Raw genomic sequence first — 20,476 nt, 5'->3', positions numbered from 1 at the left:
GCCCCGTTGACAGTTCGGGGGTTATTTAAATATCGGGCGCCAAATATAACATCTCTAAATAACGGAGGGAGGTAGAAAAAAAAAATGTAAAGTGCCCCAGGGTTTGTTCAGCCCTCCAAATTACATGCTGCACTCGGTTGCACATGTATGGGGAGGTCAAAGGTTCTCTTTAACAGGTTATTTAGTGTGAAAGGTATAAAAAGCAAACAAAAAAAAAAAAATAGTAAGCGGTTTGTTTGTTGTTTTGTTTGTTTTCTTCTTCCCTATTCACTCTGCAAAAATAAATTACACAGTAATTGTCTTCTGTTCATGTCTGACTTCTCTTATTGCTCAGTTTAAAACCCTGCTAGTCTAAAGTGTATGAATGAAAATGTAACCGGGCTAAAAAAAAATCCCCTCTTCGGGTATGTTCACACATTTTGCAGGCAGAAAATAAATTATGAATTTTAAGGCAGAATATGACCTACCTGCAGTTTCCTGACGCGTTTTTCGGCCGCGGCCTTGAGCTCCTCCTTGATGTCAATGGGAGGTCAGAGATGGAAACGCGGGAAGAAAGAGCATGACGTTTTTTTCTCCCGAGGGCAATTTTTTTTTTTCGTTCTGGAATAAAACGACCTCCGCCTCATTAAAATTAATGGGAGGCGATTTCGGATGTTTTTTGGCGCTGTTTGCGACGCGCTTTCCGCGTCAAAAACTGCCATAAAACTCGGTGTGAACTAGCCCTTGTATGACATATGGACAGGGATGGTCTTTGAGACAACTTCTTTAACACAATGTAAAAATATCATTATAACAAGTGGTTTGTAGCAGAAATAAGGAGAAAATATAAAATACGGGAGGTTTAATGAGTAAGGCCTCATGCACACGGCTGTGCCCGTAATCACAGCCCACAATTGCGAGCATGGTCGACTGCCGCGTGCCACATTTTCGTGCCGTGCTCCCATACAAAGTATGGGAGCACGGCCCGTAAAAGTCGAAAGGTAGGACATGTTCCATAATTCCCGGCACGGTTCTACGGCACGAACACCTATCCGTAGCAGTACGGAAAGGTGTCCGCGGCCAGTAGAACGTAATTGCGGATCATATTTCGGTCTGCAATTACAGAGTTTTTTTACGGTCGTGTGCACGGGGCCTAAAGGACTGTGAGGTGACAAGGCAGAAAAGAAGTAGTAATGGGAAGAAATAAGGAAAAACCAATAGTCCCTGCTGGGCTCCAGGGGGACCTCAAAGAAGCCCCATCACTGTTATTACTACCAGGATCTTCTCTTTCTGTATCTGCTGAAGGCCAACTAGAGAGACCCTATATAGCTTAAATGTGGACACCCTACTTAGTTATGGAGTTCAGGTGTTTGAGCCATTGTTATTGCAAACAGATGCATAAAGTCAAGCACACAGCCAAAGGACACGGCACGCGCATGCACACACCTTGTAAAAAGTCTTCCCAGATGTGTTCAGGATGTTGTAGCCACTAAAGGGGGCCCAACTCCACCTTAACGCCCATGATTTTGGTCATACTGGGTTGTCCAACAAGGTCCTATATGTGTGATGTTCAGGTGTCCACGCACTCTTGGCCGTATAGATGACGTGACCAGAAAAACAAACGTATGACTTCTCTAGCCGACTGTAAAATGTCATTTCCTTTTCTTTTCAGTGAGTCTCCTATAGGCAAGTTGGACTTTGAAATAGAACCAGAGGCCCCTACTGCTCCGCCTCGGGCATCTTCATTAGACCTGGATCTATATCCATCATCATCAGAAATCAAGGCACCGAGCATCCCAGATCAGGTAAAGACATACATTTCACATTTACTGAGACTAGTGTTTCATGTTTCACTGGAGTAAGATGTGACAGATTTTATTAAGACCCTGTTCACATAAGTGTTGCCATTCCGCTGAGGGGTTCTGTCGGGGAACCCCTCAACGGAAAGGCAAACCGAAACCTTACCTTCCGTTTGTATCACCATTGATCTCAATGGTGACGGAAACTTTGCTCATGGTTTCCATTTGTCACCTTTGTGAACGAGTTCTGTTGTTTTGACGGATTTAATAGCACAGTCAACTGCGCTATTGATTCAGTGAAAACAACAGAATCCGTTCACAACGGTTACAAACGGTTTCCGTTTGCCATTCCGCTGACGGAACTCCTCAACGGAATGGCAATACTGATGTGAACAGGGCCTAAGAGGTGCGCGCCTTTTAATAAATCCGTCGCATCTTCCCTATTGCTGTATGGAGCAATGACTGTGGCCATGTGTCATCCATTCCCCAATCGGACATAAAAAAGTACTCCCCGCCCCTTCTCCCCTCTGGGTTCCCTTAGTGTGCGGCGGCTCATACATTGTTGTGGGTAAAACGGCGGTTTCTCTGCAAACTCGTGCGCCTATTATGCAGGTAAATATCTGTTAACAAGCAATTTGACAACCCAGTCGTCACGACACGGCTGTCATCTGTGGCTTGGTCGCTTCAGTGACATACGGATGACATACGCGCGTAAAAAATGCAGACACGCACCGTGCACGGATGTCGCACAGAACTGCAACGCAGGAAAAACTCTGCGTTTTTTTTTTTTTTATGTGCGCAAAAGGGACACGTTCATGTGAATAAGGCTTTACACTGTCCAGTAAGTGCTGAGTGTGTAGGGAGTAATCCGTTGACCAGGGGAGTGGTAATACCTAGTTGTCAATTTATTGATGTTTTTCCAGAAGGAATAACAGAGGAACAGGACAGGAGTTAGAAAATATGTTCCGGAATTGTTATTTCATGGAAAATACAAGTATATAGTACAGGCATGTCAGGAGAGTTACTACTAGAGCCACGAGGTGCCCAGACAGTGGTGATTCTTAATATTTCTATGTATTTCCATACAGGACACAGGACCAAATTATGAGTTTTCGAATAACCGAAACAGCGTAGCTTCAAGTCCCACAACAGACCTGACAAATGAAGGGCAGATCACCGTGTCGGATCTGGATTACAGTGCAATACGAGACACGGAGGACAGAAGGTGGCGGCATTTGCTTTGTTTCAGGTTTATTTATTCTCTTGCTGTACTTTAGTTTATTTATGAGTTTCTTGAACCTTTTTCTGCAGAGGGCAGCAGAGGTTTCAGTTCAGTCTCCAGGACTTCCGGTGTTGTGCAGTATTGGGCAGAGGGCATTTTGGAAAAGTATGTTCACTTCAGAATCCTTCTGTGATAGACACATCACTGCTTAGATTTCATGTATTTACATCTTTGTTACATTTTAGGTGCTGCTAACAGAGTATAAGAATACTAATGAAATGTTTGCCATCAAAGCCTTAAAGAAAGGAGACATTGTATCCCGTGATGAAGTGGACAGGTATTTACATTTTCTTACATATAAAAAAAATGCCACAAAACACCAAACGTATGGTCTCTGCTGTACAAAATCGTGTGCACACTGCCCTCTAGTGGATGTCCATTTTTCCAATATTGACTCACAGTAATTACGGTTTACAGCAGCTTGTAAACTGAAAATGGCCTCTTCAAAGGATTCCGGGTAGCCATAAAATCATTGTTTATTTGTCATTCACTATAGGGAGAGAGACTTGAAACTTTCTTCTACTGCCTGGGTTTTCTATAGTCTTATTTGAAGTAGCGTAAATATTCTCATTTAGATTATGATTTCTGTGATATGCTCGTGGTTCGTGTTTCTTGTGCACATGGTAAAGGTCTTGTCTTGCTAAATTCTCATTTTTTATCTTTTTTTTTTTTTAGCCTTATGTGTGAGAAGCGCATTTTTGAAACTGTGAATAGTGTGCGGCACCCATTCTTGGTCAATCTTTTTGCCTGTTTCCAAACAAAAGACCATGTGTGTTTTGTGATGGAGTATGCAGCGGGAGGAGACCTGATGATGCACATCCACACTGATGTCTTCTCGGAGCCTAGAGCGGTGTAAGTGACCTCATACTTTCTTCTTGAATGCCCAGCACGTATGTCTATTAAGTGCACAGCCTGACGTTATGATATGAGGCATTTGTCTTTCTGTAGTTGCCTCAGTATCTTTAATATGTAACGGTGTCCATGCAAATTAGACGAAACTCATCCGAACCCACCGGTTTGAGCAGGATTAGACGATTCTCTAGTGTCTGTGGGCCTCCCAATGGCCGATGTCAGGGGGAAAGGAGCGGGCATGTTGGATGTCAACGTGCCCGATTCTTCCCACAAGAGATAAGTTGCTGCGGTCGTGTCTGGCAGCAGCTCCTTCCCCTGTCCCCAGTGAGATAATAAGCCTGCCGGCTCAGCCAAGAATGCATGTGTATAGTGAGTCGGGCGACAGAACGGTCAGCCAAATGAGCATTTGGCAATCAGTTATATAATGTGTATGACCATCTAAGGTCGCCTTCACACGCACAAATTTCTCAGCTGCTCATCCAAAAAGTTATCTAGTCCTAACCTAAATGTCTCCCAAAAACAAATGTCACATTCTAATGGATGGCTAATCCGATGCCCCGTGTCGTCACATGATTATTGCCACTTCTTGATATATTTTCTTCCTGTTGCGGAGCTGATCGGGTTGATATTTGCGTTCTGAAGATTTTACTTGATCTTGTTAACAGGTTTTATGCAGCGTGCGTGGTTCTCGGCCTCCAGTATTTACATGAACACAAGATTGTTTACCGGTAAGTTACTGAATAGATTTACCAAATCCTTATTAAATGATGACTAGAACTTTACAGTATATATAAGCAAAGATAGAAGCCATGCAGCTCACCGGAGCGTAGAAGAGGCAAAATAACTGAAAGCAAATCCTGTGAATATTACACCTCATGTTCACTACCGTAATATTGCTCCGTGCATGTGGAGGTTATATAGAGCCGTAATACAGCCCCCAGCCCTTTCTATGCGTCTACACTGTACCTCCAGATTTTCAAATCATGCATTGTTCCATCCATGACTTATTTCTGAGGAATTCTATCCTAGAAACATTCATATGTTATGGATATATTCTCCTCTAGAAGCAACGCGCTCCGTAGTGCTATGCAAAGTGATCTTTTGTGTGCCTCTGTGCATATGACTCTGCTGTGTGCATGGGGCCTAGTAGCCAGAATAATTGTGTGTGTGTGTGTGTGTGTGTGTGTGTGTGTGTGTGTGTGTGCGCGCGCGTGCATACCTACCTTTCCCATCCCTTGGTTGAACTTGATTGACATGTGTTTTTTTTCAACCGTACTAACTATGTAACTGGTGTGTATGTGTGTGTATATATATATATATATATACACACACACACACACACACACACATTACTTTCTTTTTTTTTTTACCATTTTAACTCATCCGCTGGAGTCTTACTGTATTGACTGTAGTTGTAGCGTTTATATTTATTTTATGCATTTTGATACTTCAAAGAATTCTGAAATGCTATGAAATCGGGGATTGCTGCTTACCAAGGCGGGAATTGTTTCCTTCCACAAGATTCTCATGTAAGATGGTCATGGGCATTATTATTTGTATTTTAAAAGGATTTTTCTTTGCCTGTCAATCTAGCGATTTGAAGTTGGATAACCTGCTATTGGATACAGAAGGATTTGTGAAAATTGCTGACTTCGGTCTTTGCAAAGAAGGTAAACCGATGTACACAGTGATCATAAACTAAAGTTCCTCATGCTTTATTTCCAGGGGAACCTTCTGACAAAAAGCAATTAGTGAGAGCAAGCAACCAGTCGGAATGTAATATACCATGTTTAGATTGTAAGCTCTGTTGCCAAGTTCCGGTTTTATTCTTATAGTTTGTGAGTTAGTTTTTATTTACTTTCCGGATTTGTAAAGTACTCAGGACTTTATCATTCATATCGCGCTCCACATATTAGATGGTTAGTGTTTAAACCTATAGGATGACTGGAAATGTCAAAACTATGTCGGCTGCCATTTAATAGCGCACTCGCGGTTTTGTGGAGTGAAGACTATGATTCAGAACTATGTTTTTTGTGTTTTTTTTCTTACTTTTAGGAATGGGTTTTGGGGATCGAACAAGCACTTTTTGTGGAACGCCAGAGTTCCTGGCCCCAGAAGTACTCACAGAAACCTCATATACCAGAGCGGTGGACTGGTGGGGGCTGGGTGTCCTTATCTATGAGATGCTCGTTGGGGAGGTAGGTGGTATACAAGTACATTATTTACTTGTTTAGGGATGTAATAAAGACTTAGCCATAAGGCGACACTTTGCCGAGGACTGGAGAGTAGGACTGTAAAATTCCTCTAATATGGATAAAGGGACCATGTTGGAAATCTTCATTATTAAAATCGTAATTCTTATTTTGTGGTTTATCAATGTGTTTTTATTCAGGATTACTAAAGGCCATTTTACACCGGCCAATGATCAGGAAAACGCTCGTCCATCGGATTATTGTATCATTTATGCTGCATGAAATATTATCGTTGTCGGCAGCTCATACTCCCGTGTAAACAGGGAAAGGTGGATCCGACATGATAGAAACGCATGGGGACGAGCGATCGTAGCAACAATCGCTCATCCCCGTACGAGCTGTCTCGTTGATCGGGACTTGTTGTTGCAGCCAAAATTGGTAGGTGTAAAAGGACCCCAAGTTTACTTTATTGATAACGGATTCTCAATACACTAGTAATAGCAATACACTTGAGAAATGAGGATTTGTGAAGGTCACTGGTTTTCTGACATAGCACGTCCAGCCTATGACGTGATGAAAATATTTCTCAATTTTCCTATTGAGACTTGTCATTAAGGGGTTGTGCAGGTTGTCTCTCTCTCTTCCGCCTGAAGACGGGAAAAGACGCTGCTGCATGCCAGGTGGGACAGCTGCTCAGGAAACCGTCCGACGCCAGGCAGGTATCATCCACGTATCCTGTTAATTAGATTAGGACATGTGCACAATGCCTACTGTGCGTCGGACGGTTGCCTCGGTAACTGTTCCCAGCCAGCGTTAAGCGGTGTCTTTCCACGCCCGATGTAAGATCTGGCAGAAGAGGCGCCGAACAACCCCTTTAAGGAATACTGGGATTATATTCCTTTTCCACTCTGTAAAAAAAAGTCTTTGTTTAAAATTTTAAAAATTTCTAAACTAAAAAAGGCCTCTGCCTAGAATACATACTATGTCAAAGTAAAACCCCAGTTTAGTGTTACTTTTAATATCCTATCAGGAAAACCATATATGAGCAAAATCTTCGTTAACCATCATATGCATTACTCCCTTATGATGTGTATTATACAAGGATATTCCTTTCACTTCATGATCGGCAGGGGATCTGACCTTTAGATTCCCCACTGATCACCGGAACAAATGGGTGGAAAACGCTTATGGCTTTTGCCCTGCACAATGGTGCCCTCCTCCTGCTGTGCTGAAAACTGCAACACTGCTGCATTCAAGTAAATACACCGCAGGAGGCCGGAAGCGTTGCTGTGAAGGGTCTAGCATTGTGGCCCCTTAAGATTGGTGGGAAACTAGTAGTCAAACAGCCGCTAATCAGTAAGTTATGTCATAAACTAACAATATGCCATCGCTAAGTGGGCAAAACCCTTCTTTCAAAAGACTAGGTCCTGTTCTTGAAGTAGCTGCACATGTATACTCAAACTCCATTAAAGGCAATGGTAGATCGGGTACAGGTGCTGCCCATGCTGGGGCAAAATAAATTGGGTTTTGTGTTACTGCTGATAAGGTTTTGTATTCTCGCTATCTTGTATTTAGTCCCCCTTTCCTGGAGATGATGAGGAGGAAGTGTTTGACAGTATAGTGAATGATGAAGTCCGATATCCGCGGTTCCTGTCTACAGAAGCCATTTCTATTATGAGAAGGGTAAGTAACGAGTATCGCTGTATTTTTGGGCAATATGTTCTGAGCAGATTGCATTTCTTGTGTCTACTGCTTAAACGTAAAAAGGAATATTAAAAAAACGCTTTACTGTTCTGCTCTTACAGAATACGCTCGCCCTAATTTATTTCTATTATACGGCCCTCATGACACATTGCTTACATGGTGCTCGGGTGCTTTTTGCAAGCCAAAAGTCATCAACTCGGGCTTTGGCAAAATGCTCATGTTGTGGAACCAAAATTTTATTAGGATTAAGGCCGGGTTCCCACGTAGCGTAAATGCTGCAGAATTTCCGCTTCGTAATTCTGTGCGGAAATTCGGCAGCAGTTACAGTAGCGGCTGTAAGATGTAGAAAATCTCATGCCCGCGCCGTGGAAAAAAACCCACAGTGTAAACGTTAATAAATTGACCCGTGGTGCGGATATTGCATCTGCAGCATGTCAATTTTTTAAGCGGGCCGATCGGGTGAACAAGTCCACTTTCGAACACTTGTTCCCCATGATTGGCCCGTGTAAATATGGCAGTGATCAGCCGAAAATGAGCAAATACTTGGCTGATTAGTACTTTTATGCTACTTATTGATTACTGTGGGATTTGTGCTGCTGACAAGATGCAAACTGTACGGGGACTAATGATCATTCATACCCATACTCCCGAACATTGCTTCATGTAAAAGGAGCAAGCGAGTGCCAATCGATGTGCTGTTACTGCCAATCAACGCTTGTTACCGGGCAGTAAATCTTTCTTAAAGGGCAAGTTTACCTTTAGACAAGCTGGTGCCAATACCTATAAAAAAAAAAAAAGTAATAAACCTTTTATTTCTATTGACTCTTTTGAAAACTAAACGAAAAGTTTCCTCTTGCAGCTATTAAGAAGAAATCCTGAACGCAGGCTGGGGGCAAGTGACAAGGACGCAGAAGATGTGAGGAAGCACGCGTTTTTCAGGGTAAGTGCGCACAAGGCCAGTAAAAAAAAATTAAAAAATTAATTAGCTTCAGTCTATCTTTTTACATGGGGCTTATGGTTTAGCGCAATACCTCTTATCCTGGAACTGTGATAAGTGTACACAGGGTATACTGATCCTGGAGCACTGAAACAATTGATTGCTCTTGATCGGTGATGCCCATCTGGCGGACCAGTAAAGTGGCAGGAAAGGGGTGCAGTGCCTTCCACAGACTAATCATTGGGTTGTGGTTCTCTTATGTTGAGACAACTTTGCAGCGGTTATGGTGGATCCTCTGTCCTTTCCTTCCTGCGGCACAGCCGGGTAGTAGAGAGAAGCGGTGTCACTGGTGGCTAATCAGCAGCTGCTCTCGTAACCTTACTAGTCAAAGACTGTTTGGTGTGGGTGCATGGAGATTCGTCTATCCTTGGTAGGCGGCTCCGTTATGGGGGGGCCACATATCTGTGTGCTGTCTACTGTCCTGGCCGAACCTGATGAACATGGATAGATTTCATTCTTGATTTACGGTCAGTGTTCAGATCTTTTCTGTTGGGTATTCGTCAAACTTGCAAATCTGCTGCAGCTGATAACCCGTTACTGGAGATAGCCGTTATGTTGATGCTCTTTCCTATTTTGCAGCATATAGACTGGCATGGATTGTTGGCAAAGAAAGTGAAGCCTCCTTTTGTACCCACGATCAAAGGACGAGAAGATGTGAGCAATTTTGATGATGAATTTACCTCAGAAGCCCCCATTTTAACCCCTCCCCGGGAGCCAAGGTTACTGACGGAGGATGAGCAGGAAGCGTTCAGAGATTTTGACTATATTGCAGATTGGTGTTGAGAGGGGACACTGTGAAACTGGGGAGAACTGGCTGACAAGATGACTACAGAAAAGCATAAAGTCTTCACCGCTTTGTGCCATCTTCAGTTCCTGAGTTTTTATTTTTTAAAACACATGAAGATTCTTTTAAAGTACTTTTTCAATATATATAATATTTGTGAACTCTACAATAGAGCGGCCACTTCCAACATACGCCCATATTATTTTTATAACTGAGCACTGGAACGCAACTTTACACCTGGTCCATTGAACACAAGGATTCCGGGCCTGTAGTCTGTTCTCCATGGTGACTTCCTACCCGCGGACACCGGATTCTTGGTTTAGAAACATGAAATAATGCTTTAACGATGCTTCAGCTAAAGATTTTGCGGAGCATGTGACCGGAGCTAAGGCGCCTCACGCTTTTGGAATAAGAAATTTTATTTTTTCAGATTAATAGAACACAATTTTTATTTTTTTTCTAATTGCTTTCCAAACCATAGAAATGTCTATATAACAAGCAATGTTGGTCATTTAGAACACTAAGGCTCTCGATGCCAGAGCCCACCAAATCATGTGAGGTAATGGGAGAAACGTCTTAGTCTGGACTATTGTTCCGTTCGAAGGACAAAAATCATTTATTTGTGTTTGCTCAAAATAAGGCCCTTTTTCCTATTTATATCCAATGGTGTGCAGTCTTGTAGAACAGGGATTCTGGGTAAAACACAGTGCAATACGAATGTCTACTATTAAGGTCTTGATTTTCTAAGATCAGCTTATGTACCCTGTCGACTATATCCTAACACTGTCCTAATGATACTGGTGCCTTCATAAGACACTGCTATTGGTTAACGCTACAGCAGGCGCTATGTCTTTAACATTGTACATGGCCATTTGAGGATTTCTGTATCGCTGTGTTGTGTCAACAACGAATGATTCCAGGGCTCCAGTTGCTGGCGGCCATATTTGTTTTGTTCCCTTTTTATGATCTTTCTATCCATAACCGGGTTTTTATAGGCTCTACGTTACACCGGTCACTACTCATCCAATGTGGCTCAGGCTGCAGTCTCAGGTCTGGCCCACTTAGTTAACACGTTAGTCGGTCACCTCGTGTGCCCGTTTATAATCCATTGCTGTACTTTGTGCAGCAGCCGATGTTTTCTCATCGTCCATTAACGCGTATTCCGCGGTCATGTCCTAGTAATGCCTTAACTCTCTCAAGACAACTTGAGCTTCCAGTTAAGAATTGCACAAAGTGAACCAAAGTCACTTGCCAAATACTTTGCCTTGCAGCGTTCCTAACTTATTTGTCGCTATGGTCAGTGGTGGCATTGTGGCTCCTGTGCCAATGATTTCATTAGTTGAGGGAGGCAAGGTCTCCATGGCATCTCCCCTGGGACTGGAGTGTTGTAGTGGCATTGCACCAGGTAAGCAGACTGGTGGGGCAGAATAGAGATGAGAGCATTCACCCGTAAGCAAAATATTGTTACTATTACGTACCTGTATCCCCTCCCCCATATAAGTCAATGAACCTTGTTCATACAGATCCTTATTTCGGCCTTCCTTGTCTTATGAGGAAAGTATGTCTATGTAATGGGAAATTCGACTGTTGCGGAAGCCATTTTTTTACAGATGTGATCACCTCAATCCATGAGAATTCAATAGTTCATTAGCCCGGTCAGGACTGGTAGACCTGCCAATACGAGAGGATTACTTTAAACTGACCTAACGTGAGCAGTCCATTTCACAAGCATTGTATAAAATAGGTCATAGGCTTATTGGAAAGCTCGGACTTGGTTACTTGCGCACCACTTACGGTTATGTTAACAAGCCCCTAGGAGTCTTTGGTGCATTGTGTATGGGCTGCTCCCCGGAAAGTGCAGGTTTTGTTTACACATCATTAAATGCTATGTAAAATTCTGAATGGCTTATATATATATATATATATATATATATATATATATATATATATATATATATATATATATATATATATATATATGTGCGTCAGTGTGATTGGTGCAACTTTATAAATCGTTTTTATTAAAAATAATTTTTGTGATACAACTGCTCTGTATTCTCTATACAGAGCAGCTGTATCTTTCACTATGACCTGAATCCGTCAGCCTGAGGGGCTGACGGGTTCAGTGTCAGCGGGTCCTGTGTGTTTGACACGCAGGATCCACCTATAATTCATCACATCTAAGTTATGAAGCAGGACCCACTTTCACTGAACCCATCAGTCCCGCGGACCTCCGGGAGCAGGATCTCGCAAACAATACAGCTGCTCTGTATGGAGAATACGGAGCAGTTGTATCTCCCAAAAAATATTTTTATAAAGTTGCACCAATCACGCTAAAAAAAAAAGAGACATTCAAGGGTTTACATAGTCTTTAACCTCATGATAGAAAGATACATAGACTGGTGGATGGAAGCATGTATGGCATATTACAGGTGAGAGAACTCCTTGCAGGTCGCTGTTTTGTAGTGCTTAGAGACTGATTTGAAGTTTTACTTTACACGGATATTCCCCTTTATTCTCCAATGACAGATTTTGTATCTGCTTTAAATGACCGTGTTCCTTAAAGAAACCATAAATGAAGTGTTTTCTAGACCACCTCTTATGTTCAAGTGCTCTGAGAAAGGGGCTTGTACCTATGCTGGAAATACCCGCTGCAGCCATGTTCTTCTAACGCACGCCCTTCATATGTATTTATGGAACTTGTAATATGTTTCTCAAGTGGGCACCTTGGACTGACCACATGAACAACAGACGAGAACTTTGCCTTTGATAAACTCTAACATGCCGGCCACTGGATTTCTGAACCTCACGCATCGGAGGTTAAATGCAATATGGTGTAACAGAATGTATAAATATTTTTGATAATATTGTATATTTTATAATCCTATTGTAACACTAATTGTAGCTGTACCTCAAAGTCTAGAGAGTTAAAGATAATTTTTCTGCCTTTTTCCTGTCTGACTGGTTCTGCTTGTGGATTTTCAGGCCCTTCCAGCGGTAAAAAGATCCATGTTCTGTATTTTTGTTCATTTTGAGATCAAATACTAGTAAATATGTTTGTGTATGGCCAAGATCCTTGCTCGTATTTCCTTCTGTACTGTCCAAATGTTAGATGTGAAACAGTAAGTACCTCATGCCGACCAGGCTCCTTATGGTTTGTTTTATCATGAGTAATGTCGGTGAGGCAGATTTCCATGAAACCAAGTCATATCATTTGTGTTTATCCATTATGTCTTGAAACATTCTCTTAAAGGGAACCTGTCAACAGGGCGGGCTCCAATTAGATTAGTGTATCTGTACATTGCCCACTAGTCTAGCTTTGAAAGGCTATAAGTTATACTCCCTCCAGGATGACTCTTTAGAAGCTGGCCTCCCAATTGCAAGGATGTGATGTGACGTGACCCCCCTCAGCTATGCTGGATGGTTTAGATGACTAATGATATATATATATATATCTATATATATATATATATATATATATATATCTATGTGATGATCTGTATTTCAAATGCCTGAGACAAATTCGCAATCCAATATTTTTTTTCCCCTGTTGCTCCAAGGCTATGTAAACCTTTTGAGGGGTGTTTCATTATAAACCGGTCAGTCAGTGTGTTTGGTGTAACTTTTTAATTTAATCTATATGAAAAATTAGTTTTTCCTTTTTTTTTTTTTTGTAGATACAGATGCTTTTTATAGAGAATACAGAGCAGCTGTATCTTTCACGAAGACCTGAATCAGTCAGACCTGCGGACCTGACTGGTTCACTGTCAGCAGGTCCTATGTGTCTCAGATGTGATTGACCTGCAGGAATAACCTGTAATCTGAGACACACAGGACCTGCTGACACTAAACCCATCAGTCCCGCAGACCTGACAGATACAGGTTTCAGCGAGATATAGCTGCTCTGTATACAGAATACAAAGCAGCTGTATCTCAAAAAGTAAAATTTTTAATAAAGAATAATTAGAAAGTTGCACTAATCACACTGACCTGTTTAGAAAAAATTATATATATATATATATATATACACACACACATACGCCCATCAAAGATTTATGTAGCCTTTAAATGAAGAAAATGGCACAACTTTGCAAATGGTTTGCATTAAAAATCTTTGGTTTTGTGTCTACTGCTAAAATGCAGAGCTATGCATCTCCATGGTAAGACTATAAACAAACCCTGTGTGTAGTCTGATTCTGCAGCCAACCTCCCATATGTACCCTACTTCCTGCTTACCTCTTGGATGTATATTACAAAGAAGTAGAGGAAAGATGGCAGGGAATCTGTTAGGGTATGTTCACACAGCTTATTTTCGGGCTGTAAACGGCCGAAAAATCGGAAGCAGAACACCTCCAAACATCTGCCTATCTATTTCAATGGGAAATATGGCGTTCTGTTCCGACGGAGTGTTCCTTACGCAGCCGTTTTTCAACTTCTTGAGCCATTTTCATTGACTCACTAGAAAAACAGCCGTGAAAAATGCGAGTTGCTAAAAAGAAAATCCTGCTGAAAATCAGGAGCTGTTTTCTCTTGAAAACCACTCCTGTATTTTCAGACGTTTTTTGTGTGTGAACATAGCCTTACTATGAAACAGAGGCCTGCATAAGAGCTGTAGACAGATCAGTAGCAGATTTTTTTAAGCAAAACCATTTGCGAAGTTGCTTCATTTTTCATATTGGAAGCATTGAAGTAATAAAAACTGATTGTGTATTCCAATGGGTTCAGACTGTGTGGGGTTGATCAACAAACCAAAAACCACCGTGAACCCCGCTTTAACATGCTATAACCTCCTCGTTTGGTGTTCTTAGGGCAACTGTGTGATGTCCTAATGAAGAGGCCGGTCTTGTTGACTGTATCCAAGCTTTATTGAGAAAGCAGCACATGACATTCCACTATAATGTTGTCATCACTAAATCATGGTGTACAGTCTGTAAGGCCTCTGTGAGGTCACTGGTTGCCTCTTGTATGTATGAATTTTAATAACCATGGCTGCCACCAATCCGAGATCTCTTTTATCTGGCTCGAGGACTGCATGATGTATAATGCCATAACATGTAGGGAATGGCCTCCGCCTGATGATAAATGGTGTAATGTATACATTGGAAATATGAGCAGGAATCTTGCACTGGGTTAAGTGTTAATTTTAGATTTTGCTTTTGAGGTGCATTTTTTTCTATTTGATTGTTTTATGTAGGACAGCAGCGAGCAAACAAGACTTTTATTATCATAACTGACAGATTATCAAGCTAAACCCCGTCATGTACATAACTGCTAGTTTAATGGAATCACTAGACATTATAAGCCAGGGTATGTCACAGATGTAAGCTGAAGAGAAGCACTAATTTTAGAATACTTGTCTTTGTTGTGTTTTTTTTTTGTTTTGTTTTGTTTTTTTACAAATGTCAACTATTTTTAGGCAAATTATGATTTTTAAACTCTAGATTGTAAATATATTTTGCTATAGCTGTAAGTGGCTGCTAAAGCACTTTGTAATGATATTAGAGTATTTTTAGGATGGTACACTATGCATTGATATTACATGTGCCTTTAAGCAATATCATTCTACAACAGAGTGTTTTTTTGCAGTCATTAAGTCATATGAATGCACAAATTAAAACCTTTCAAATAGACCTTGTGATGTGTCATTTCCCTGGTGGCTTTTATTTAAACAAGGAAGTTACATGTGTAACTTCTACAAGACCCCAAATAACATGTTTCTACTTTAGAATACATATTGGTTCTGAATTGTACACCTCCATTATAATGATGGCCTTTTCTTCAGCACAGTGATACCTGAATGTGGGTAAAAAGTGAAAATGTTTTCCATTGAATACATACAAAGAATTGTTTATAGGAGAATCTGAAGCGGACCATACACCAAAGATAGAATTTAAAAAAAAAAAAAGCCTCCCACCGTTAGTGGAATCTGATGTTTAATTTCATGTTGGGTCTGGTAGCTGCTTATTTACCCTCATCCTATTGAAATAAAAGATGCACATAGAATTATTTTTTTCTGTGTGAGCCTTGAACATAGTTTAGTAGCCAAAAACAAAGCCACCCAGTTTAGAGTTCTCTTTTATACATCAAATGTCTACACGAGCCCTCAGTGAATTATTTTTTCTCTAGTGTCAATGTTCTGCTACAGGACCCAGATGGGGCAAAAGATTAAAGAGGCGCTGTCACCAGATTATCAAATCCCTATCTCCTATTGCATGTGATCGGCGCTGCAATGTAGATAACAGCAAAGTTGTTTTTTGATGTTTTTTTGAAAAATGATCATTTTTGCCCAAGTTATGAGCATTTATATTTATGCAAATGAGCTTTTCAATGGACAACTGGGTGTGTGAATAGAAGTGTATGACGCTGACAAATCAGCATCATACACTTCTCATCGTTCCCACCCAGCTTCTTTCACAGCAGACACAGCGTGACATCACCCACAGGTCCTTCAACCTTGTAGTCGCTCCAGGTGTTCAAAAGGTTAATATGCTCGTCTCTAGGGAGTTTGCTATGCTTACCTGCACATACCCTGCACTGTACCCTCTGACGCCTGGAGCTGATGGCTTCTCTCTGCCGACACCAAGGTTGAAGGACCTGTGGGGTGACATCATCATCATTCCCAGCCAGCTTCTTTCACTCCAGACACACAGTGTGATGTCACCCACAGGTCCTTCAACCTTGGTGTCGGAAGAGAGAAGACACATCCGCTCCAGGCGTCAGAGTACAGCTGAATTTGCAGCAGCATCACCATGTGCAGGTAAGCATAGCAAACTCCCTAGAGACGAGCATATTAACCTTTTGGACGCCTGGAGCCGATGTATCTTTTTTTGTCTGACGACAAGGTTGAAGGACCTGTGGGTGACGTCACGCTGCGAAAAAAGCTGGGTGGGAACGATGAGAAGTGTATGATGCTGATTTGTCAGCGTCATACACTTCTATTCACAACGCCCAGTTGGTAAAAACACAATACATGCCCAGTTGTCCATTGAAAAGCTCATGAGCAATTTTATTTATGCAAATAACTAGGGCAAAAATAAATTTAATAAAAACTTTGCTGTTATCTACATTGCAGTGCCCATCACATTCAATAGGAGATAGGAATTTGATAATCTGGTGACAGAGCCTCTTTAAAGTAGTAGTTGTTTAAATTGTCATCTTTCGTGTGGAGAACTTCCTGCAGCATAACCATCCTTCTGTGTGCCATGCAGACCAAGCAAGTCTAAGGCTGGGTTCACACGACCTATTTTCAGACGTAATGGAGGCATTTTACGCCTCGAATTATATCTGAAAAAACGGCTCCAATACGTCGGCAAACATCTGCCCATTACTTTCAATGGGCTTTACGATGTACTGTGCCGACGACCTGTCATTTTACGCGTCGCTGTCAAAAGACGGCTCGTAAAATTACAGCCTCGTCAAAAGGAGTGCAGGACACTTCTTGGGATGTTTTTGGAGCAGTTTTCTCAGACTCCAATGAAAACCGCTCCAAAAACAGCCGTAAAAAACGCTGCGAAAAAACGTCAATCAGGGGCTGCTGTTTTCCCTTGAAAACTGCTCCGTATTTTGAGACCTTTTTTTGACTCTACGTGTGAACATACCCTAAGGCTATGTTCACACGATAGCAGGCATTTACGGCTGAAATGAGCCTGTTTTCAGAAGAAAACAGCTGCGTCGTTTCAGCTGTAAATGCTGCTCCTCGTAATATACGAGGTGTCTGACGCTCGTATATCTTGAGCTGCTCTTCATTGAGTTCAATGAAGAACAGCTCAAATTACGTTGCAAAGAAGTGCCCTGCATATAATGTATATAAGTGTCTCGCATATAATGTATATAAGTGTCCTGCACTTCTTTGCCGAGGCAGTCAATTTACGCGTCGTCGTTTGACAGCTGTCAAACGACGATGCGTAAATTACAGGTCGTCTGCACAATACGTCGGCAAACCCATTCAAATGAATGGGCAGATGTTTGCCGACGTATTGTAGCCCTATTTTCAGATGTAAAACGAGGCATAATATGCCTCGTTTAAGTCTGAAAATAGGTTGTGTGAACCCAGCCTAAATCCTAAGCTTTTACAGCTCTAGACTAAAACTGCCTGATTTTAAGATCTGTCAATCTCCAAGGAGTGGTTTAAGTTGACTTGATGTAGGATTTATAATCTGGTGACAGAGCCTCTTTAATTTGATTGGCACTGTAATGTAGATAAGTGGTTTTTATTTTGAAAAACAATGACCTAATTAGCATAAATCTAAAATTGCTCAAAAATGATAGTTTCAAAACCACTATTATCTACATTACAGCGCCGATCAGATTATATAGGAGGTAGGGCGCTTATAATCTGGTGACAGAGCCTCTTTAATTTCAGCCTAGCAGTGCTTCCTGGTAAATCATCAGGACTACAGAAATCACTGTTAATTTTCTCTAGTCTTGGAAGAGAAATGTAGTTTGATAATCCCCATCGGTATCCTTTGGGTCCTGCACTTAAAGGGGTTGTCTCAGACATCGCTGCATCTGTTGCATTCTGAAAAGGGATCATCTGATTGCCATGGAAATGTAGGATTACATGGCTGGCCTTTAATCTGAATGAGATGGAACAGATATCTGCACATGTATTACATTTCTACCAGAGACAACCCCACCTGTCATAATGCCCTAGTATTGTGTCTTCATGAGGACCTATTTAACATCCATTTACAGCACTGGCAGTATGTGGTTAGTGCCAAATCATGTAATCGTACGGCCCCAGGGACAATTCAGGCACAGGAGCCGTCCCTGCCCCATGCTCCGGTGTCCACCATCGAAAGCCTTATTCACACGACAGTGTCTATTTTGCGCACGTAAAAAAAAGTGGTACACATTTTGTTTTTTTACATCAGCAAAAAACGAGGTGCATTTTTTTTTCTCATTTCTTTAGCAACTGGTGTGTGAAACACATGGATCACACACATATGACATCTGTGTGCTAGCCATGATTTTCACGCACCCATTGATCGATGGGTGCATAATGCGCACAAGTATAGGACATGCAGTAAGTTTCACGCAGCAGTGAAAAGCAGTCCAAATGGGCCCCATTGAATCGCATAGGTCCATGTGACAGCCATTGTTTTAACACAGATAACACGGGTGTGAAATCCACTCGTGTGAATAAGGCCTAACCCTTTAGATGCTGTAGTGAATGCCAAATCTAAATGTGCCACCCCTATCTGAGAGATGTTTCAATGGCAGCTGGTGGCCTAAAACATTGTGCGCTGCTCTTTGTACCCTCCTGAACAGAAGCAATGACCGTGCCAGATCAGTCAGACACCAATGGCACTTAACAGGCCCCATTAACATTTTCTCAACTCAAATTCATGGAGTACTTGTGGCACTGCCACTTAAAACACATTTCATACCAGGCTTACATGCACCTGCTTATACTGAAAGACGACCTGTGTGCTCATTAACATGTTTGCTTTAGTGATTACTTGAACAAAAAATATAATTTCAATTTAAATGCATGTACCCGTTCTTCTTTGGAAAGAACTGATCAATGGAGTGTGTACCATTTCTTCACATTTCCAATAGTCAATTTATACGTTTTGTGTTTCTCTAAGGCCACATGCATGACTTTTTTTTTTTTTTTTTTATAAACATACTGACCCCACTCATTTTTATTGGGCACAGACAAATGGGCTGTAGATATGGCCAGCAAAAATGAGGACACCTTTTTTGCATTTACAGGCCATGCTCCTATACTTATTACGAAGTTTGGTCCACAAATGCAGGTGACTCTGCAGCCCATCTGTGTGGTATTTACTAACTGTAAATACTGCACGGTCACACACATAAGGCCTGAAAGTATGTTCCAGAATAGTTTTTCCCATGGGGACTATAAAGACCCATGCACACAAATATTTTTTCAGCCACAAATCCGCGGGTGAATTACAGCCCCATTCATTTCAATGGGCCCATGCACATGACCGTGGTTTCCACAGTCCACGCACGGCTCAGGAGAAGACCGGACATGTCGTATTACGGACGTGTTTTGCGGTCCAGGCTCATAGAAATGAATGTGAGTGGCCTGCGATTTTTCAGGTGACACTCCAGCCGCCCAACCTGAATATCACAGCTGTGCGCGTGGCTATGGTCGTGTGCATGAGGCCTAAGTATTTACTAGAACTGTAGAAAGTGCCAGGAGAGGTGACAGGTCCTCTTGAATAATTAAAGAATGGGTGACCAGCAGTTCTAGGTGAATCACAAGAACAGAAAGTGTGAAAAAAAAGTTACCTCATGACTATTGCAAAAATTCAGCATAAGAAATATTGCAATAATTGTGCTATGGGGAAAATAAATAAACATCCTCACATTTCACGTTGCCGTGGAGCCCTTACTAAAAGTAGCGATAGATATTCGCTGACCAAGTTGTAACATCAGCCCTGACCACACCATTACCATGCGTGTTATTTCCGTGCAGTGTATAAGGGCTGCCTGCAGCTTTTCATAAAAGCACCACGTGAGCGTCAGTCAAGGCACATGCTGATGACAGTTTCGTATATAAAGCTATATAGTAACGTACACCTAATAATCAGGCTAGTGAGAGGTTGTCGGCCAGTGTCCACGTGAAGTGGCCTATAGAGACTTATCAAAACCTGTGTGAAGGGAAAGCAGAGGAGTTGTCCAAAGCAACCAACCAGATATAAAATTGTAAGAAGAGAATGGAGTAAGTTAAATGTCAGATTAATATGTCAGTCAGGTTAAGGGTGTTTCCAGTCCCTAAAAATTGGACTATCCCCAGGCTAGGCCATCAATAGCCGATTGCTCAGGGTCCAACTGCCGGGACCCCCACCGATCAGCTGTATTGAAGGGGCTGAAGCAGTCATACCAGCGCCACTTCCCCTTCATTCGGGTCAC

General features: G+C 41.7%; 1 protein-coding gene across 2 annotated transcripts in view; it reads left to right on the top strand.

Moving 5' to 3' along the window:
• PKN2 (protein kinase N2) overlaps window positions 1–11,516 on the top strand; it is a 107,707-nt gene extending 96,191 nt beyond the window's left edge. For both annotated transcript variants that reach the window (XM_075833260.1, XM_075833259.1), the window contains exons 12-22: window positions 1,652–1,784; window positions 2,867–3,003; window positions 3,090–3,165; window positions 3,246–3,337; window positions 3,736–3,912; window positions 4,578–4,640; window positions 5,506–5,582; window positions 5,968–6,110; window positions 7,680–7,787; window positions 8,668–8,748; window positions 9,385–11,516. In XM_075833260.1, the coding sequence (XP_075689375.1) occupies window positions 1,652–1,784; window positions 2,867–3,003; window positions 3,090–3,165; window positions 3,246–3,337; window positions 3,736–3,912; window positions 4,578–4,640; window positions 5,506–5,582; window positions 5,968–6,110; window positions 7,680–7,787; window positions 8,668–8,748; window positions 9,385–9,588 (1,291 nt within the window). In that variant the 3' untranslated portion in view covers window positions 9,589–11,516. The remainder of the gene's footprint in view (window positions 1–1,651; window positions 1,785–2,866; window positions 3,004–3,089; window positions 3,166–3,245; window positions 3,338–3,735; window positions 3,913–4,577; window positions 4,641–5,505; window positions 5,583–5,967; window positions 6,111–7,679; window positions 7,788–8,667; window positions 8,749–9,384) is intronic.
• The last annotated feature ends 8,960 nt before the right edge of the window (window positions 11,517–20,476 follow it).

This window comes from Rhinoderma darwinii, chromosome 7, assembly GCF_050947455.1.
Source record: "Rhinoderma darwinii isolate aRhiDar2 chromosome 7, aRhiDar2.hap1, whole genome shotgun sequence".
Taxonomy (NCBI): Eukaryota; Metazoa; Chordata; class Amphibia; order Anura; family Rhinodermatidae; genus Rhinoderma; species Rhinoderma darwinii.
The sequence above is the reverse complement of the archived record's forward strand: the minus strand, read 5'-3'. Positions and strand labels throughout refer to the sequence as shown.